A 21,922-nucleotide genomic window follows, 5' to 3' on the forward strand; every position below is an offset into this window, starting at 1 on the left:
TGGATCAAAGATTTGTCCAAAAATGTGTCTGAGCAGTAGCCATCTTCTCTCAGTTTGTCAAACAGGTCCATCCAAAACTAGGCACACTCACTTCGCATGATCAGCCACCATCTTTCAATCCGCTGGTTTCCAGTGCTTGGACCAAAGGTTACTGATTCATTCTCATCTTGATTCTCAGAAAAATGCAAAAAGCGCTGCATTTGTGCCATGTGTCCATTTTCTGTTCCTAAGTCAAGCCTCAGACGGGCAGGGCACCCTCCAGCAGTTATCACGGTATCTATGAAGTAGCCAGCAATGACCTTTGGATCATTGTTTGTCTTGTAAGCTTAAAGCCATAGCACTTTTCTGGAAAATCCATCAATGCATCCACTGATTGCGATTCCAAATGGCTTAAGTTTGTCATAGCCATCAATATGCCAGACATAGTTTGGACCACGGCTGTGGTATACACGCCTTCGCAGCCTGTTCCTTGAACGCAGATCTACACCTTCACTGTCCAATAATTGTAGCAATATTCGAACAGTTTCTCTGTCAGTCACAATTCCGTTAAGCCAACATTTTTGATACATCCATCTGTACCCATGGCACTGACCAGAAGTCTCCATTTGATCTTCAATAAACTGAGCTACTTCAGCCACATCAGTTTTATTCTTTCGACGCCAGAGCCTCTTTTTGCTTTGTATCCTTTCAACAATTCCATGTGAATTTGCAAGCAAACAAAGTATTTCATCATTTGAAAATCCGCGTCTAAAGTAGTCTTCGATAGTCTTATCAGCCATCTCTCAGTGTCAGCAACTCACCACATGAACAAGCTGCTGTAAATGTGTTAAAGTATCTCATAATTATGACTTTACTAACTCATAATTATGACTTTCTATCTCATAATTATGACTTTCTTTCTCGTAATTATGACTTTCTATCTCATAATTATGACTTTCTATCTCATAATTATGACTTTACTAACTCATAATTATGACTTTCTATCTCATAATTATGACTTTCTTTCTCATAATTATGACTTTCTATCTCATAATTATGACTTTCTTTCTCGTAATTATGACTTTCTATCTCATAATTATGATTTTCTATCTCATAATTATGACTTTCTTTCTCATAATTATGACTTTCTATCTCATAATTATGACTTTCTTTCTCGTAATTATGACTTTCTATCTCATAATTATGATTTTCTATCTCATAATTATGACTTTCTTTCTCATAATTATGACTTTCTTTCTCATAATTATGACTTTTTTTTTTTAGTGGTGGAAACGGGCTTCCATAGGAAATCTGATCAAATAAAACACAAAAAAACACAAAGGCACAACAAAATCGACTAATTCTGACACGCAAAACAACAACAGAACAACCAACGACTGTTGATGAAAATATGAGCTCATTGGTGGCGGTAAAGTTTTGGTTTTCATGACCTTTAAGTGTGTGTGTGTGTGTGTGTGTGTGTGTGTGTGTGTGTGTGTGTGTGTGTGTGTGTGTGTGTGTGTGTGTGTGTGTGTGTGCGTGTGGGTGTGCGTGTGTGTGCGTGTGCGTGTGTGTCAAATGCAGCAATTTACTCAAGAAATGACAGAAAAAATACACTAAAGGACAACTAAAATACAACTAAACTAAAATACAAGAAAATAAACACACAACAAGCGCGCCTTTGTTATTTTCTATTAAAGCTCATATTGGTCTTTATTTAATGCTGACATGAACGTTCGTAATGTGGCCCATGTTCTTTTAAGAGGCGGAGCTTAATGTGTGACGTACGAGGAAAAGCTTTCCGTTTGCCGTGGTGTTCACGTGCTCTATGTTTTATTTATTTACCACGTGCTTTACTCTTATTTTCTCAGATCATCTTTTATTTTGAAAGGTGTTTACAGGTTGCGGGCTCCGTCAGGCTCGCGCTGTGTGCTCACGCGGCGTCTCGAGCACCAAACTCCGTTCACAAAGCGAGTATTTTAACTTTACCTTCCGCGTGACGTCACATCACCGGAGAGGTGAGGACCGACCGGAGATTTGGACACGTGACCAGGTGAGTTACCGTTCGGTGCTGATCACGTGAGTCTGACTACCGAGAGTGAAGCACATGAACTTTATAAAAAGTGAAAGGTCAGGGGTCATCAGGAGGCAGGATTTGTTGGTGTAACATTAAAACTGGTGATGAGTTAATGTCGTCACTGTGTTTACATTAATCTGAAACCAATCACAGGATAACATAATGACCAGTCCGACTCTAACAGCAGCTGCTCTGAGTGCTTGGTGTGTCTTCTTCTTCTTCTTCCTATATCATCAGATGGTCAACTCAGTGTCATGCCCTCATCTCTGGTCCTAAATAATAAAAGTCCAGTTTCTGAGGGTGGGCTGTATAGTAGGGGTGGGAACCTCTGCGTACCTCACGATACAATACAATACGCGATACAAAGCTCACGATATGACGATACTGCGATTATCAATATATTGATAATGCACCTCAGGGGACCCCTCTGTGAAACTCCTGAAGTTTGCAGACGACACCACCATCATCGGTCTCATCAGGGATGGGGACGAGTCTGCCTTCAGATGGGAGGTGGAACAGCTGGCTCTCTGGTGCAGTCAGAACCACCTGGAACTGAACCCACTCAAGACTGTGGAGATGACAGTGGACTTCAGGAGAAATCCCCCCCCACTCACCCCCCTTACCATTCTGAATAGCAAAGTGGCTACCGTGGACTCCTTCAGGTTCCTGGGATCCACAATCTCACAGGACCTGAAGTGGACCTCCCACATAGACACAACCAGGAAAAAGGCACAGCAGAGGATGTACTTCCTGCGTCAGCTGAGGAAGTTCAACCTGCCCCAGGAGCTGCTGATAATGTTCTACACCTCCATCATTCAGTCTGTTCTGTGCACCTCCATCACTGTCTGGTTTGGATCTACAACCAAACTAGACAGACACAGACTACAAAGGATAGTCAGCACTGCAGAAAAGATCATTGGTGTTGATCTGCCCTCCATCCAAGACTTATACCTGTCCAGGGTCAGGAAACGGGCAGGTAGCATCACTGCAGACCCCTCACACCCTGCACACAATCTGTTTAAACTCCTCCCCTCAGGCAGACGCTACAGATCACTGTACGCCAAAACTTCCTGCCATAAAAACAGTTTCTTCCCTCAGGCTGTCACTCTGATCAACACTAAACAGTCAAAGAGTGTCGGTCTCTGTTTCTGTTACTGTGATATAACCTGGAACTAAACATATCAACCCTGGAACAACCTGTCACTGTGAATGTTCATGGACATAATATTTTCATTTAAATGTTCACCTATTTGCACTACTCATCAATGCACTACTGCACTATTATCTCATTATTATTATTACTGTATTCTTATTTTATTCATTATTATTATTATTATTACTATTATTATTATCTTGTTATTTTTATTTAGTTTGCACATATTAGTCTAACTACTCTTATATTTATGTTTATACTTCTTTTTTCTTTTTCTTTTTCTTTATTTTATTTATTTTTCTTTATTCTAGTTGATTGTTATTATTTAATGTTATACTACCTGAGAGAGCACAGGTCACCAAAAGAAATTCCTCGTGTGTATTCATTCACCCCTGGCCAATAAAGTTGATTCTGATTCTGATTCTGATTCTGATATTGGTCAGACATCATCTACGATAATTTATGACATAACAAGCAGAAGAAAAAAGTAAGTGAAAAAATACAATTTTTATATTATATCTCTGAAAGACAATAAATTGAAAAATTGTCCTATGAACAGTGACACTATATAGTGCAACATTTCTGTAAATAAGTGTCAACATACCAATGTAAACAAACAAGTATCTCTAATAGTGCTTTCTGTATACGAAAAATAGGGTCTTTCTTACCAGTGACACTAGTATAGAGCAATATTCCAGTAAACAAAATATTGGTTCCTTCAACAAACAATGATGAAATTTCTCACTAAAAAAATTTTTCAATAAAAAAAAGCAGAACAGGCTTGGAAAAAACGAATACAAAAAATCGATACTTAGCACAAGCATATCGATAATTGATCATGCGAAAAACGATGGCGATATATCGCCGTATAGAGATATCATCACACTCCTACTGTATTGGGGGTAGCCGGTGATTATGTGCTGGCCGTCTCCTCAGGCTTGCTACACTCGCATGCCCCACTTCTTTAAAGATGGCTTGAAGCGTCTGCACCAGTGCGCTTGGTGTGTCACAGGATAACACGATAACCAGTCTGACTCTTAACAGCATGTCTTTATTCCTCACACAGTGTGATGATGTCATCATCAGTGGACGAGCAGTTGTTTGTAAACATCTGCAGTGACGACATTACATCACTGACCTCAAAGAGGAAACGTCCGTCATCTCAGCAACGATGGAACGAGGTGAGCCTTCCTCGTTGTCTCCATCATCATCATCATCATACATCACCATCATCATTTGATTGGTTGCAGAAGAAGAAGAGGAGGAGCTTCAGCTCAGATGAGCAAGGGAAATGCTCCAATCAGAGAGAGAGCCTGGAACAGACTCCTCCCCCTGACATCCTGGTAGGTCCCGCCTCGCACTCACAGACACACACAGAAAGACCATCACAGAGAAAGTGTGTAATTCTGTTATTAGGCTGATCAAACTCCACCACAGACGAAGAAGAAGAAGAAGGAGGAGAAGAAGGAGCCAAAACACTGCGCGGTGAAGACGTCCTCTCTGTTCAAGAACAACCCTGAGATCCCCGACATCAGCAGGTACACACTAGGGGTGGGAACCTCTGGCTACCTCACGATACGCGGTACAAAGCTCACAATAACCATTATCTCACGATATGACGATACTGCGATTATCAATATATTGGTCAGAAATCAATCTACAATAATCTGACATAAGAAAAAAAAGATTAAGTGAAAAAAACAAGTTTTATTCTATATCTCTGAAAGGCAATAAATTGAAAAAGTGTCCTATGAACAGTGACACTATTTTAGTGCAACATTTCTGTAAATAAGTGTCAACATACCAATGTAAATGAATAAGTATCTCCAATAGTTCTTTCTGTAAACAAAAAATTGGGTTTTTCTTACCAGTGACACCAGTATAGTGTAATATTCCAGTAAACAATATATTGGTTCCTTCAACAAACAGTGATAAAATCTCTGTGAAGACGTACCTGCACATTTAGGTGAATAAGCAGAAAAGGTTTTTTTAAAAAAAAAAAATTAAAAAAAATTGGTTGTCACACTCCTAGTACTCACACACACCATCACTGCTCCATAGAACACACCATAATGCTCTATTTACCAGGAAAGACCAGTATAAAAACCAGTAAGAACCAAAGCGGTGACATCATCAAACTCCACAGTATGACAGCCTGGGTGCTGGGGGGGCAGTCATATGTTAGCAGGTGAACAGGAGGGGGCTCAGCTCACAGCCCTGAGGATGATGGGGGGGAGGAGCTAGTTACAGAGGGAAGAGCTAAATCTGAGTCTGGAGAGTCTGTGGGATTAAACTAGTAATAACCAGTATAGAAAGCTTCACTGCTGTTCTGCTCAAACTAGTGTCCATGTTAACTGATGATTGACTCCTGAGCGCAGACGCTTATACTCAGACTCAGTCACCAGTTAACATGATCACCAGCTGGTATCAAACACCCCTGATGATGTCACAACGTTTCAGGCCAGTCGTCTCTCAGCTGAAGGAGAAGATCTTTACGTCGGATTCCTTCTCAGAGCTCGACTTGCATCCTCACCTGGTAACACATGTTCACTCACCTGATAACTCACTCATCCACTCACCTGGTAACAGCTACTAAACACTTTGTGCTGTTATTTCTTTCCAATAGGTGGCAACTCTGAACAAAGTCCTGAATATTTCCACACTGACCAGGTGACACACACACACAAACACACACACACACAACACTTGTAATAATGAAATCTGATGTGTGTTAGTGTTCAGAAGCAGACTGTTCCTGCTCTGCTCTCAGGAAAAGACGCCATGGTTCGATCTCAGACTGGATCAGGTAACACACACACACTCATTCTCAGACTCGGTAACATACTCAGAGTATAACTTACCTCACTTTCTAGAATCAGAAACTCAGAGTTTCCCTTATTTGAGCCCGTACATACTCAGAGTTTGTATATAACTCGCTTTCTGATGGGATGGGTGGGAGTTGTTGTGTTTACCTGAATCGGTCTAGTAGGTAAAGCATCACTGCCACCACATGGACCGACAGACCCACTAACAACCACAGTGTGCTCTGGAACAGCTGCATGAACGAGTCCAGAGTGCGCAGGCACACACACACACAAACACACACACATAGTGACACTTCAGTGATGTCATCTGTCTTCCTGCAGGTAAGACGCTGTGCTACGCTCTTCCCGTGGTGCAGAATTTGCAGGGGCTCCAGCCGAAGGTGAGCAGGGGTGACGGTCCGTTGGCGCTCGTCATCGTCCCCACTAGAGAGGTGCGTTTGTTTTCCTCCTCAGCAGCCTGTGCGTGAGGGTGCATTTGGTCTGACACATTTCTGTTCTCTAGCTCGCCCTGCAGACCTTCAACACCTTCCAGAAGCTCCTCAAGGTAACTCACCAGGGGGGTGACCATGCTGGCTTTTTTCATACATTGGTGTGAAATATTTAAACATTGCACATTTCTCAATCTCAATACATAGCATATATGAAGGATGTATTTGAAAAAAACGGAGGAAAAAATTATACTGATGCCCCAGGGAGTGAGTGACGTGCATGCACCTACAAATACAGTTTTATAATATTAATAATGATTATAATTAAAATCACATGATCATTGCGCACAACTGATGATCAATTGGCTGCAACACCTGTAGCTGTTATAAAAAGGAATGCACTTGGGTCTCTATTCCCCCTTGTGCGCAAGTCCAAAAATCAGCGCAGCGGCACTGTTTTTGGCTGTGTGCTATTCTCCCCCTGTACTTAAGTCAGTCACTATGGCCTTCATCCGTTACGCACTGTGGGTGGAGCAGCCCTGAAATGTGGGTGTTCCCATTCAAATCTGGTTTTACGAGCATTCTCCGGTGTACGTAAGTCTTTTTTCTCTTATGCGCTTTTAACCCTGGAATAAGTGCAGCGCCCCGATAAGGTGAAACATTATATTGCACTACAAATGTGGACTTACTTGCATTTAAAGCCACACGGACTCATGCGGCAGCAGCTGTGATCACTCAGGTGCTGCTGCGCGATTAATTAAAACTTTGACAGACGCAGACTTCTGTCCATGTTGGTCACAGTATGAAAATAGTTGAATCTCTATGTCCAACGTAAAGTCACAGTTTAATCCACTACAGAGTGAAACAAGCTGTCATATGCAGATGAGGAAGGACCACAAACTGTTCCCACACATATTTTAATGAGGCTCAACTCAAGTCGCTGTAAACTATTTATATTTAAAACTGCGTATTATGGAAGCCAATAGTTGTGTTTCACTGCAAACATCTCTCTGTATTAAAGCAGGACACTCTGAGCGTGTCAGCTGCCTGGACCGGAGAATACGTATAGGAGAGAAGTGCGTAACTATAGGCGTGCAAAAAAGTTCTTAAGTCCAGACGGGAGAACAACCCCTTAATGCGTAAAGACACACAGTGGCTTATCTGACACTGCTGGAGGACATGGCACATGGGAGACTCTGGCAGGAGATGATTTTTAGAGACCAGCGAGACATATTGGCAGGACCTCCTGTGAGGATGAGGTGCTACGGGAAGGCGGCCCCTGGCCTCATTTACTTCAGCACCACCAACCAGTAAACTCTCTGGGACTGATGGTTTTAGTTGAAATTAAATATTGTGAATTACGTATAGTTTCAAAGTTGTTTTACTACCTGTTCATTTGTATTATTTCAAACAAGGAAATACAATTTAATCTGATGCTTCTGGCGCATATAGTCCATCTGTGTCCCCTCCACCTCCGTTTCAACACTGAGGGGTTCCCCAATTATTCTCCAGCTTTTTGTCTGTCAGGCTCAGCACCGGTGCGCCATTTTGAACATGCGCTTTTCCTATGGAGAGTGATACATATTTTCTTCTCTGCTTCTATGTCTGACCATTTCTTTTTCACCTCAGTCACAGTCTGACGCTCTGAGGCAACGTGATCTGCCTTTCTGGCATTCGTAATGCGCACTATCACCAAATTATGCTCTCTTGCGTGTGTCCACCTCAACAATTAATACCTCCACTTCGCTTTGAGTTATATTTGTTTTATTCGCTGGTTTTCCCCCTCGGTCCACTGTGAAATTTGTATTAGTGAATATTCATTAAGGGCGTTCACTTGACCTTTTACAGACACCTCGTGGGCGGGGTAAGGTGTTTCCTCACATGCGACAACTTTCGAGTTTGGGATTTAAGAATGGAAACAGGCGTGGGACAAACATTCGCCCTTGTTTATAAGTCGTAAAAAAATATTGCGTGTGCACTTTCTGGTTTTTAGTGTACGCCAGCTAAAGTGATTTTTCCTAGGCACACTTTTATAAATGAGGCCTCTTACTTGTGTGTGTGTGTGTGTGTGTGTGTGTGTGTGTGTGTGTAGCCCTTCACGTGGATTGTTCCAGGTGTGCTGATGGGAGGAGAGAAGAGGAAGTCAGAGAAAGCTCGGTGAGCCCTGATCACTCACTGATCAATGATGGTGATCAATCAATAACTGATTAGCTTTTGTTTTCAGGCTCCGTAAAGGAATCAACATCCTGGTTTCGACGCCAGGACGTCTGGTGGATCATATCAAACACACCCTGAGCATCGCATTCAGCGCAGTGCGTTGGTTAGTGCTCGACGAGGCTGACAGGTGAGTGTGTGTGTGTTCACTGTGTTTGTGTATACTGTATATTTACTGTGTGTGTGTTCACTGTGTTTGTGTGTGTGTAGGATCTTGGACCTTGGCTTTGAGAAGGACTTGACGCTCATTTTAAACAGTTTGAACTCGACCGGACCAACGCGACAGAACGTTTTATTGTCAGCTACACTCACACACGGTACACACACACACACACACTCACACTCATATGCACACAGAGCAGTAACCTGGCGGGTCATGTGACTCCACCGCTATGTTTCAGGTGTGACCCGATTGGCAGATGTTTGTTTGAATGACCCAATCAGCATTCACGTATCTGGCCTCGCCCCCTCCTCCCATAGCTCCGACCCCTCCAGCCAATCAGAGAGCTTTGCAGTGCCAGTGTCTCTTCAACAGTTTGTGGTTGTGGTTCCCAGTAAAGTCCGACTGGTTTGTCTGGCTGCCTTTATACTGGACAAGTGTAAGGTGAGGACCTCAGAGGTGGATGACCTCAAGGGACCGAGTCAGAAGATATTAGGCAACTGTTTCTTCTGTTCTTGAACTTTGATTGAAATTATGTATTTCTTTAAATAGGGATGTCCTGATCAGGTTTTTTGCCCCCGAGTTCTTTGATTTTGAGAATTGGCCAATACCGAGTCCCGATCCGATACTTCTATGATACATTAAAAAAATAAAGAAGAGTAAAAGAAAAAAAGTTCCAGGATGACCCTTATTTATTTTATTCACCTTATTTTAACATTCAGCCATAAACTGAGCACTTCTGTGATGTAGCTTGATCAATCAAGCAATAAATTAAAAGAAAATCCACTTTAGACTTTAGTACAAGATTAAATAATATTAAATAAAAATGTCTAATATAAAAATGAATTGTGCCTTATCTTAAAATACCCAACAGGCATGTTAACAAATAAGAAAATACCCACAATGCTGTAAAGTAAAGCCAGTAATGTGCTTTTAGGAACTGCACTCTTAATGCTTACTCTCCTCATTTAGTTTCACACATTGAAATGTATGTTTTTCTTGATGAAAAGTATGACAACTTAATTTTGGCGGCATTGCAGGTGCAGAGCATGTGAAGTATTAGCTGCCTAATAAATAAAGTGTGTGAGATCTGCAGCTAGAGGTTGATTTAGAACAGGGGTTCTCATCTGGTTTCACCCTGGGACCCACATTTTTCCACAGTCATTAAATCACGACCCATTTTTCTTTTTTTCTCTTTTTAGAATTCAACCAATTAAATTTTGTTTTTCAAAAATAGCTGTTGAAAACACACATATTTGTATAATATTTTTTAAAACATAAATCTATATATTTTTACTTGCAACATGCATTCTACAAGGTTATTTTATAATAAAAGACAAGTCCAACATGAGAGACTTAAGCATTTGTTAATTTTTGACCAGCTGTCCACGATCCACCCAGTACAGGTCTGCGACTCACTTTTGGGTCCCGACCCACCAGTTGAGAATCACTGCTTTAGAACACACCTGCCGATCATGTGATCGGATTGGGACATCCTTATCTTTAAACTTCCTTTAGATGTAGTTGATGATGATGTTGTTTATGTTGAAATTGCTGGCGACTAAACTGGCACACCCACTGGCCCTTTTTGGGAGCAGGAGGGTGGATAAGACACCCTGACAGGATAAACACAACTCCTGTCTCCAAGGGCACATGCACCATGGGTCTTGTGTCCATCTACCAACCTGCTGCCTTGTGGGATGGATCAGAAAACATAACTACAGGTGGGTAGACATCCCAAAGGCAGATGAACTTAGCATAGTCAACGGCCAGCTACCAAAATGGAGCAACTGTGATAGACTTTACTATTGCTTTTGGCAGTCCCTGCACCTCTTTGTATCTGCAGACTTACTGGCTGTGCCTCTCCTCTGACTACAGTTGCCTCCAGGCAAGCGAAGCCCTTGATAAGTAAAAGGACCACCCAAGGAAGCTTTTACTAGTCTTGGCGGCATTTTCACTGAATATCTGTCTGCCATCACACTGACCCCACAGAGGAAAGCTGTGGCTGTGTGTCATGGGGATGTGTTTTTCAACCCTTTGGTAGCTACTGCCTGCTTAAGCCAGACAGCCCCTGGCCAATGAGGTGCTCCAGTTCACCAACAGTCCCTCAGAGTGGGTGCTCTGATGGAAATGCCGAAATATCACCTCAGAAAACAAAGATGAACCTCTCAACCTGGAATGTAAAAACGATGATGACTGGAATGAACATGACACACGATCTTGATCCTAGCAACACTGATCTCAGGAAAACTGCTATCGTAGATACAAAGCTCTCACGCTGAGGGATTGACAATGCACACAGCCTTGTTGTCTCATCCATGAGATTACAGCAACGCCCTTACCACGGTCAATTAAGAAACGGGAATGCTGACCCTCCAGACTCTGCAGACATCATCAATATCATCAACAGCTTGCACCCAGGGAAAGTGGCTAGAAGTGATGAGATTCTTGCAGAACTACTAAAAGCTGGAATAGAACCTCTAGTTGATCACCTCCATTGTCTCATAAGTACTCGCTGGTTTTCAAATATGGTGCCTCAAGATTTCAAAGATGCTGAAATTGCTACACTATTGAAGAATAAAGTTGAACGTGGGGACTGCAACAACGACCGTGACATATTGTTACTCAGTGTAATAGGTAAAGTTCATGCAAGAATCCTTCTCCAGAATGCCTCCAATAACTAGCAAAGAATGGCTGTCCACCAACTCTGCTTACACTGATTCAATCATTCCATGATAGCATGAAAGCGAGAGTACTTTTTGATGGCAAACTATCTGATAATTTTCCTAAACACAGAGATGCCAAATAAGTTTGTGTGCTTGCACCAACTTTGTTCGGCCTATATTTCTCATATGTTTTCAAGACAATTTACTGTAACCTCGACACACATACAGGGCCGTCCCTATGATTACGGGATGATTGTAACTTCAACCTTACACACTTCAAAGCTCGGACTCACACTCAAAAGATCATAGTTACAAAACTCCTATACGCAGATGATGCTGCCCTGGGTGCATCATCTCCTGAACAGCTTCAAGATCTGTTGAACTGCTTTGCTGACTCCTGTGATAAGTTTGGACTGACTAAGTCTGAAGAAAACAGTGACTAAGCCACAGTCTAATGATATCCATCATTTCACTATAAAAGACACTGAGCTCGGGGATGTTGACAAGTTTACATATCTTGGCTCCGCTCTTGTGAAGAACATCACCATTGATAAAGAAATAAGACTATGTAAAGCCTCCACCACGTTTAACCGCCTGACCAAACGTGTCTGGAAAAACAGACATCTCAGTATTGGTACAAAGGTAAGGGTGTCCTCAGCATCCTCCTGTATTGTCACATATCAATCCCAGGAGTCCAGGTGCTTTCCACACCAGCAATCTACAATTGTTACTTTGCAAAATCTGGGAGGACGAAATGAGCAATGAAGATTTTCCTGCTGCGCTGGGTCGGCCATGTCAATCAAACACCATATCACGTCATTTTTATTAAAAGAAGTATTACAAGAAGGAACCCATCATACTGGTAGAAGAAGACTAAGGTTTAAGATGTTCTAAGATCCAAAGTTCGCGGAGAGCAAAACTCCATGCTGGTCGACACAATGATATCAACAGAAACCTCATAAAACTCAGAGAAAGGCCTTAAACACCACAGGTGAATGTGAAGAAGCCACGCATGGCAACACAAGTTGATGATGATGTTTTTTTTTTTTTCTTGGCTAATGGTGTGTTGCAACCAACTTGAATGGGTGCATACCTACTGTACTGGTGTGTGTAAATCTTGGTGCCATCTACTTCAGGTTACTGAAAAAAAAGTATCAATAGTGTTGATGATGATGTGGTTTAGTAAAAACTTGTTTCTAATGATTTGTAACCTTTCAGTTTTCTAAGGATCACAAATTGATGGTGTTCATCTCAAGCTGTGAGGCCGTGGAGTTTCTTCACTCTCTGCTCTCCTCGGTGCTTTCCATTGACCTCCTGCGTCTCCATGGAAACATGAAGCAGGAGGTGACTTTACCCACTGCCCATTTGCTCCTCCTCCTTTGAGGGTTGGTTTTTGACGGCTGTGTTTTTTTGTCCATCAGGAGCGCTCCGAGGTCTTTCAGCAGTTTTCGGCGTCTCCGTGTGGCGTTCTTCTGTGTACGGTCAGTGTGCATTATGAACACGTGTGCGCGCACACAGTCTGTGTATCTGATCAGTGTGTGGTTGTGTTTCAGGACGTAGCCGCCCGAGGGTTGGACCTTCCTCAGGTCACCTGGAGCATTCAGGTGAGATCTAACACTGTCTAATATTCAGCCAATCAAATTGCAGTATTTAGACATCAGCTGACAGAGTGGGCGTGTCCACAGTACACTCCTCCAACCACGGCGGCCGAGTACGTTCACCGTGTTGGACGTACCGCTCGCATCGGAGAGCAAGGAAGCAGCCTCCTCTTCCTCACTCCTGCTGAGACTGCCTTCATCACGGAGCTGGCCAATCACAACATTAGGTGTGCTGACTGACAGCCGTCTCAGCCAATCAGCATTCACTCAATCTTCATAGTCCACATGTGTTTGTGTGTGTTTCAGCCTATCAGAGATGAAGCTTCAGGACGTTTTGGCCTGTTTGATGTTAGACAACACCTACAAGGGGCGGGGCAAGTACCACAGCACCGTGAGTCTCACACACATGCGCGCGTATATATCTGAGGATGATAAAGAAGGATGATGAAGGACTCTCTCTCAGACCTCCTCTAAAGCTCTGCAGCAGGAGGTTCGTGAGCGAGCGACGGTTCTTCAGACCGAGTTCGAAAACTTTGTTCACTCAGACGCTCGCTCACTTCAGGCCGCCAAGAAAGGTACGGACACTTCCCGTGTCTCTGTGAGAGTTGCATATTCATTGGCTGACCTGTGATGTCACTCTGATGTCTTAGCGCTGCAATCCTTCCTGCGTTCGTACACAACTTACCCCGCCCACCTCAAACACGCCTTCCACATCCGCTCGCTGCATCTCGGACACACTGCGAAGAGCTTTGGCCTCCGGGACGCTCCCTCCGGCCTGACTGGGAATCAGACAAGGAACCAGATTGGGAACCAAAACAGGAAGCAAACCAGGAAACATAAAGCTGGCGATCAAAGGTGAGTGCTTTGTGTGTGTGTGTGTGTGTGTGTTCGTGCGTCTTGTCAGGCTTGTCCAGACTCGTTCTCTCCCACACCGACACACACTTGCGGTCAGCTGAGACATCATTACAGGTGTGTGTCCCTCTTCAGTTTCCCACAATCCTTTGGGTGCAGGCCAGGTGTGTAATGGTGCGTTCAGGGGCCACGCTGTGACAGGGAGTGTTAAAACAAACAAACACAAGCGCACACACGTCTTTCATTCACAGGTTGTTTACATGTTTACTGCTATTTATGATCACCTTCTACAACTGAATGTCTCACCTGTGTGCGATCTGACAATATTAGATCGTGAAAGATTAAAACATGACGACGATCTGCCAAATCAGAGATCATAGAACTGTCTGTAGTGCACATTTCATCCCGCGCGGTGCCTTGTCTGTGCCTTTAGTCTTGTGTGCCCAGACACAGCACATCCAAAGTTTTTTTTTTATATCTGCCAAATCACACTATTTGCTTGTCAGGATTATATTAGCACGAGACACACCAAATAATTAATCGGCGCTCAATCAGTACAGAAGTACGCTCCGCTAACACTCTTTCCCCCACCCTCCCAGTGCACCGACACACAGAGTGTGAGAAATTGTTCTACTTCCTCTGTGTTAGCGGCTGCCTCTCAGAGGCTTGGTGCTGATGTCTGTAAAAACACCATCAGGTCTGAGTGTTGGAAGCACTGAGAGACGTTCGAGGAAACGGTGCGTGTAATTCTTTTCTGTAACTAACTCGCTGTGAGTTGCTGCGCAGCAGATCACAGTTCTCTGTTTACACAGCTCTACGGGACCCCTCCAGGCTGATTTTCTTAAAGGGACCATGTTCTTAATGTGATTTACTGAAAAAATACTTTCAGCAACTCAGAGCTGCCCTGAAAGAAGCAACACTACATAACTTAATAACACATTTCAGCCTTATTGAAGGTAAAGGTCAAAAGTGGCACAAAATGTTGATATTGTGCTACTAGTGATTAATGAAAGGGTCTTTGTGGCTTTTTTCATGACCCATTGTTTTTCTTGTAAAACTATATTGAACATAATAAATCAAGTTTATGTTGTTTATTGCCATTTTGAGGTAAAATATTGAGATATGAATATTGGTTTATATCACTGAAGCCAAATGTAATCAAAGCAGTAATGTTTTATCTTGTAAAGGATATGATTGTCCAAACTGTGGGAAATGAGGGGTTCAAAACACTGCCTAAAGTAGGATTTTATTAACATGATTGTGTTACCTCAAAAACAAATCAAAATCACAAGACTGATTTGCTGCCTTGTTATGTATCAAGTGTTGCTAATGCTAATGCTACACTACTTTTGTTAGACAAAGTAAAAAGACTGTGACTAAAATAATTTGTCAGCCTTTTCGTTTGATGTTAATTGTGCTTGGAACCAGTTTGATAATTTGCTTACAGAAAATGTTGGAAAAGTACCCTGACTTACTGTAAATTATCTTTTTATTCCTTTTTTCCGTTTAGGGTGATAATTTTAAGTGGGTGAATTGGTTTGTTTTACTGGTAAATAACTTAAAAATAGTCTAAATTATCTCAATGAAAAAATTATGATAAAATCGTGATTTTTACAAAGAAAAAAATGTTTATGAATTTTTTTCCCATATAGCCCACCCCTAATCTCAACTCTCACACAGCATGTTTATCTAAACACTTGTTCTCAGTTTGATCAATTTGAACCGTTATTATTTTGTTTGTCACCGGGTGAGGATCATAAATATTCCTGTTCTTTGTCACAGACATATGCAGATTAGGTCTGTTCCTAAGTGTACAAATATGTAGGCACATCAACATGCAGCTGAATCTTTATGTTTCACATGTTACACTTGGCAATTGTTCTTCTTCCTCTGAAGGAACTCCATACAGACACCAGTCCACAAGAAAAAAGGAAACGCCAACGCAAGACGATATATACAAAAATGGATCAAAACACAATACACAACATTGACAATCAAAAAACAAACAGAAAATAAAATAAAAACCAAAATACATTGTAATTCACTCAAAACATACATTTCTAATTATTTTTAAATAGCATGGTTTCAACCTTTTAAATAGTACACAAACTGCTGTAAAATAGACCGACTGGATGGAGACCTGTTTCACGCATGAGTTGAAAAGATCAGGCCCATGAAAAGATTGGGCACTGACAGTTTGGTTAGCTTAGCATGTAGCCACCAGTCCACATGTTTGGTGAGCTTAGCACGTAGCCACCAGTCCATATGTTCGGTTAGCTTAGCACGTAGCCACCAGTCCACGTGTTTGGTTAGCTTAGTATGTAGCCACCAGTCCACATGTTTGTTTAGCTTAGCTTGTAGCCACTTGTCCACATGTTTGATTAGCTTAGCACGTAGCGGCGCTGGCTGAGCAGGGTCAGAGATTGACGGGGCGGGGCTACGATCAAAGTGTCAAAGAGAACAATAATTTGGGTGCTTTCTTCGCTCCTCAGGATTGGTCCGGGTCAGAGGGTGGCGGGTCTTCTGCGGTTGGAAGTGTCCAATGGGCTGCAGGGAGGAGACCAAACCAGGAAGAGGAGGAAGAAAAAGCAGAAGGGGAGGAGTGAAGATGATGATGGTCAGCAGAGTGTGTCAATGTAAAAAGCATCTCTGTGTGGCTGTGATGCATTGTGGCGTTTGTGGTACGTCTGAACTTTAATCAAACGTGTTAAAACCACAGCTTTAAACCTTTATTGTGAAAGAATATGTTGTTCTTTTATGAATGAATTCTGTCCAACTGTCCCTGAACATCTCTTTTTATAAACCGTGAGTACGTGTGCACGTGTAAATGTAATTAATCCCATCTTGTAACGGACACACTGAAGTTGTTGCACAGAAATGGTTTATTGTGAAATAATTACATTTATTAAAGTGAAATGTGTAAAAATTGCATTTGTTTTCACAAAGAAAGTACAACACGAGTACCGGGCGGGACATACGCACAATGCACTTCCCTACCACTACTACATTACCCATAAGCCACCGCACTTAAAAGAGCACAGCTTCTATTTTCCTATTTTTTGGTATTTTCTCATTTTTGGTAATCTAGAACATCACCAAAATGTAATCACCTGTTTCTTGTGCCATTACATTTCCTGAAAATGTCATTCAAATCAGTTCATAACCATTAAAGTTATCTTGCTAACAGACAGACAGACGAAAGCAGGGTAAAACATAACTTTCCGCTCTGCGCTTGGCGGAGGTAAAAAATTACATTTTGAATGTAAATCATGCAGACTTTAATTGTGTGGGCTCATGTTAAAGGTCATTCTGTTATTACCTAAAATGTTACTTATTTCAAAGATAACCATGATAGTCCATTAAAAAAATGCACAAAGAATGGAGTTTATAGTGTTAGAAAAGTGCAGAAGTAAATGTTCAGACATAAACTGTTGCTCTATGACATTCAGACTGCACATTACAGCTCTCCGTTTATAAACAATTAGTATTATTATTAGGGCCCTAGCAACCCTATTGTAACGCACCTCGTTTTCATTATTATTATTATTATTATTATTACAAAAAAGTGATTGTATTTTTGAGGGCCTAAACACGTTCAAAAACTCATGAAAATTTGAACGCATATTAGGACTCGTGAAAAATTTGATATTTTGGTGGATTTGCACATGTGAATGGCAAAATGATTCAATGGGGGGTAATACAACTCTGCAGTTGTTCTTGGAGAACTGCCGCAGCTGACCCAGACGGCTGGTCTCGTTGGGGTCTCGCGTGCTTACCGTGCCCCACGTGCCCATGGCATCAGAGCAAGGCGGACAGAAAGCTCTCCAGTGATTAGCTCTAGCGCGCACATGGCTATGGAGTGCAGTGGTTAGCCACCTATTGGTAAAAAGAAATCATTACCATTATATTTGCACAGAACATTGCAGGGAAGTTTGTGTTATAGTCCTTGAAAATGGTCAGCTACGTCTCAAGACTTTAAAATTTCTGCCACACCTCGACATGCACCACTACCCGTCATGTATGTGGTTGCGAGGGCCCGTTCATCACTGTTTGCAGCTTTAATTATTATTAGAGTCCGAAGGCCATACTGGCCGTAGGAGCCTGTTGTTCTTGCTTTTCTTGGGTATTTTCGGTTTTGCCCCTTAGAATGTCCAAAGTCCCACCAAAATTTCCACGCAACTCAGGCCTGCTGAACAATTAGATATTTTGGAAAAAAATGCACGCACGACGCGATGGAACCACACAACAGGCAGGTTTGCCCGATTCATACAAAATTCGCCACATGTATTCTTGACCCCAAGATGAACAAAAAGTTACCAATGACCCATGCCCAAAACCAAACAGGAAGTCAGCCATCTTGAGTCAAATGTCAAAGGTGGCAAAACGCATATGCGTGAACCAGTCTGAGGGGCTTCATCTGATTCGCTTCAAACTCGGCCAGAACGCTTGGGATCCACTGAAGATTAAAAGTCATCGAAAGAATTTGCGTATCTCTAACGGTTTGGTCGTGGCGCCGTCGCAAAGTTGCAATGCTAATTTCTGATGCACGCCACAATTTCAAAATCCCCATAACTCTGACAAACAAAGTTCAATCAGCCTCAAATTTCACACAAATGACATTTGCCCAAGCCTATTCATGACTGCCTTGAAACATTTCCCATCATGCCTTTCGTTTTTGACTGGCGCCATTTATGGTCATGTTTGCTGTTAGCAACTATGACACGCCATAATAAAAAAATCCATATAACTCCAAGATACAAAGTTCAATCTGCCTCATATTTAATAAACATGATGGTTGTCCAGCCCTAAACAAGAATCAATGTTAAAATTACCCATCATGCCTTGCGTACTCAGAGGGCGCCTCTTTTAGTAGCATCCAACGCTTTTAGTGCTAGCGGAAAGATAGGAGAGCTGCATCTCCATGTTGTGTTGACTTCCAAATAGTGTTGGATGAATCTTATAAGATGGGAGCAGGTCGCTGATGGAGACAAACAGGCTGTGATCAGTGGGAGGGGCCTATAATGTCACTGGAAAATCCTTCGCCATCACATTCTAGATGCTGCATCTTGGCTATTTTTCAATGCATTCGCATCAAATTCACTGAGAGTGATTCTTAACTGGTTTTCCCTTTCATACTGGGTTTTTTCGACTGGTGCCATTTTGCACACCATAATACAAAAACTGCTATAACTCTCATATACAACGTTCAAACAGTCTCATATTTGATACACATGGGTACCGACCCTGGCCACTCCTTCGGACTCTGCTTGCGACTTTAATTTTTATTATTATTATTATTATTATTATTATTAATAATAATTGTAATGACGGTATACTGTACCAGTGTTGCTCACAGGCTTCTGGAGTTTAACTCTGCAGCCATTTGCTTTGACTGGGAGTGGAAGTGACAGCTGTCAGTGCTCACAGAGCTGCAGTGGTCACATGTTAGCACCAAAGACGGTCAGTGATAAGCTCTGCCCACTTCTGTCTCTGATCATCCTCCACTTTAATAGGAAACAGTTTAGAGCTCCCAGTTAGTGTTAGCTTCTGTAACTGCTGTTATTTTGTCTGGACTTCTCACTTCATGGAAATGCTAATTGTTACTAAGTTTTCCTGTTTTATTCAACATTTTTCAATAAGATAGATAATATTTTAAGGACTTAATGTGGAAAATGTATACAAAAAGTTGCAGTGATAATATTCACAGGCCTAATGAAAGCATTGTGAAACTGTTCAATGAGGAAAAAGTGTTCCAGGACTGATTAATGACTCAACTTTGATCCTTCATGTAGAACCTTCCCACTTCGGTTTCCAGTCCTCCTCCTCCAAGTCTGTCACTCGTACTGGGACGATGGTATCAGTGTAGTAGTTCCTCCCTGTGGAGGACTGGGTTATAATGGTTGTGGGCGTGGCCTGTGTACAGGTAGAGGTTCACAGTGGGTGGGGCTTGATGGAAGAAGAATGTCTCCACAGCTACTGCCGCCGCCTGACGCTTCCACTTGGTCCTGATGGAGACACAGCCAGGGAGCGCCAGTGAGCTCAAACAGCAGTAACACACACACACACACACATAGCTAATGTCATCATCCCTGTCACCACTAGAGGGAGACACACTGAACAACAGATCACCATCAGACATGCTCATGGATTACATCGAAGAATCAAAGACTTCAGGAGAGATGATGCAAAAGTTTATTTATTGATTAGTTCTATAAAACAGTTCAATAGTTGATAGCTTGTCATGATTAAATAGCCCCGCCTTTTTACCCTCTGAGCCTGTTCAGCCAGTGCTGCTACATGCTAAGCTAACCAGAACCATGTGTTATGGGCTGGTATGGAGTTCTGCACACAGATGAAGTGAGACGTACCTGCGGTTCTGGTACCAGGTCTTGACCTGCGTGTCGTTGAGTTTCAGGCCCTCAGCGAGTCGCTGCCTCTCCTGGACGCTCACATACTTCTGCTTCTGGAAGCTCTGCTCCAACACTGAGCGCTGGCGCTCGCTGAACGCTGTCCGAGCTTTACGGGCCTTGCTCTGACCCGCTGCACCAAACGGAACATTAAAGGTCCAGTATTATGTTATTTTTCACACATCTCCATTTGTTTTAAGAACCCCAACAACTTAGTATTTGAGGTTTAATTTCCCAAACTCACCTGTTTTCTGGTGTTATAGTCCCCTGAAAAGTCAATTTCATGATGCTTCTAAAAACAGGCTTGTGTAATGGAGATAAAACACAATGTACTAGTTTTCCATGTTTTTATTTATGGGAATTTTATTGTTTATATTATTTTGAAAAAGCGCACCGCTCCCGCGCATATTATTTGCAGCAGCTTCACTTGCTCCCTCACTGTGCGATGGTAGACTGATGAGGGTAAATATGGTTCTGCGTAGATGTAGACCCCCTCCCGGGTGTCATAATCTGAGTTCACATTGTACTGAGATTGTATATGCTGAGATCAAAATGCTGGCCTACTCGTTGTTCCATTTGTCTCTAAAAGTAGTATAGAAGGAAGAGCTTTCAGTTATCAGGCCCCACTTCTCTGGAACCATCTACCAACCACAGTTCGGGGGGCAGACACCCTCTCTACCTTTAAGGTTAGGCTCAAAACATTCCTCTTTGGTAAAGCTTTTAGTTAGGAACCAGCTCATAGCTCATAGTTAAGATGCAATAGGCATAGACTGCCGGGGGGTCTGGCATGCTCGGTTGGAGAGAGGTTGGAGAGGGCGTTAAGAGAGAGGTCATTTAGGTTAGAGAGGGACCGGAGAGGGTCCCATTCCTCTCTCTAACACTCCCTCTATGTCTGCTTCTTCCCTTGTGTGTTTGCTCCTGTACTCCTTCTGGCTTTTGTCTTGCAGGTCCGTGGGATCCTTAGTGTGGAGTTACAGAGTACTGTAAAATGTCTTGAGATACCATTGGTTATGATTTGGCGCTATACAAATAAAAGATTGATTGATATGCGCATGCGCGCACATGCGCACTGACGAAAAATGAATTTTCGCTAAAAAACATTTTTATTAATTTTGGTTCGTTTTTGTTTTCAAAGTGAATGGACATGTTTTATTTGTTTATTGGATTATGTTAGGGTTAGGGTTATAATCTCAGTACGGAGGTAATCTCAGACTGTGACACCGGTGAGTGGGCATCGTACTGAGATTGTTAATACGCATATGCGTACTACCGGAAAATGAATTTTTGCTAAAAAAAAATAATTCATTTTTGTTTTTTTTGTTTTCAAAGTGAACGGACGTGTTTTATTTGTTTATTGGATTATGTTAGGGTTATAATCTCAGTAAGGAGGTAAACTCAGTACATGACACCGTAACCTGACATGCTCCTCTCAAAAATCCTGACTAGTCGTTGAGGCGACGCAGAACGTAAGCGCTGTGATTGGTCCACTTCAAACCTCAGCCCCGGTCACTGCCTCTTCTAGGTAACACTGCCATGTTTCAACTTTTTGCGGAGCGATACGAG

At 42.3% G+C, this 21,922-nt stretch overlaps 1 protein-coding gene across 1 annotated transcript; it reads left to right on the plus strand.

Annotated features, from left to right (window-relative positions):
• The first annotated feature begins 1,768 nt into the window (after positions 1-1,768).
• ddx31 (DEAD (Asp-Glu-Ala-Asp) box polypeptide 31) lies at positions 1,769-16,821 on the plus strand. Its single transcript, XM_028456447.1, has 21 exons — positions 1,769-2,032; positions 4,276-4,390; positions 4,460-4,552; positions 4,626-4,747; positions 5,670-5,745; positions 5,836-5,879; positions 5,945-6,015; positions 6,356-6,465; positions 6,537-6,578; positions 8,555-8,619; positions 8,687-8,806; positions 8,887-8,993; positions 9,078-9,280; positions 12,721-12,846; positions 12,924-12,983; positions 13,056-13,106; positions 13,188-13,327; positions 13,407-13,491; positions 13,564-13,675; positions 13,751-13,955; positions 16,445-16,821. Exons 2-21 carry the CDS (start codon positions 4,280-4,282, stop codon positions 16,590-16,592), a joined length of 2,091 nt encoding a protein of 696 aa, XP_028312248.1. The 5' UTR covers positions 1,769-2,032; positions 4,276-4,279; the 3' UTR covers positions 16,593-16,821.
• Positions 16,822-21,922: the final 5,101 nt, after the last annotated feature.

This window comes from Gouania willdenowi, chromosome 9, assembly GCF_900634775.1.
Source record: "Gouania willdenowi chromosome 9, fGouWil2.1, whole genome shotgun sequence".
Lineage (NCBI taxonomy): Eukaryota > Metazoa > Chordata > Actinopteri > Blenniiformes > Gobiesocidae > Gouania > Gouania willdenowi.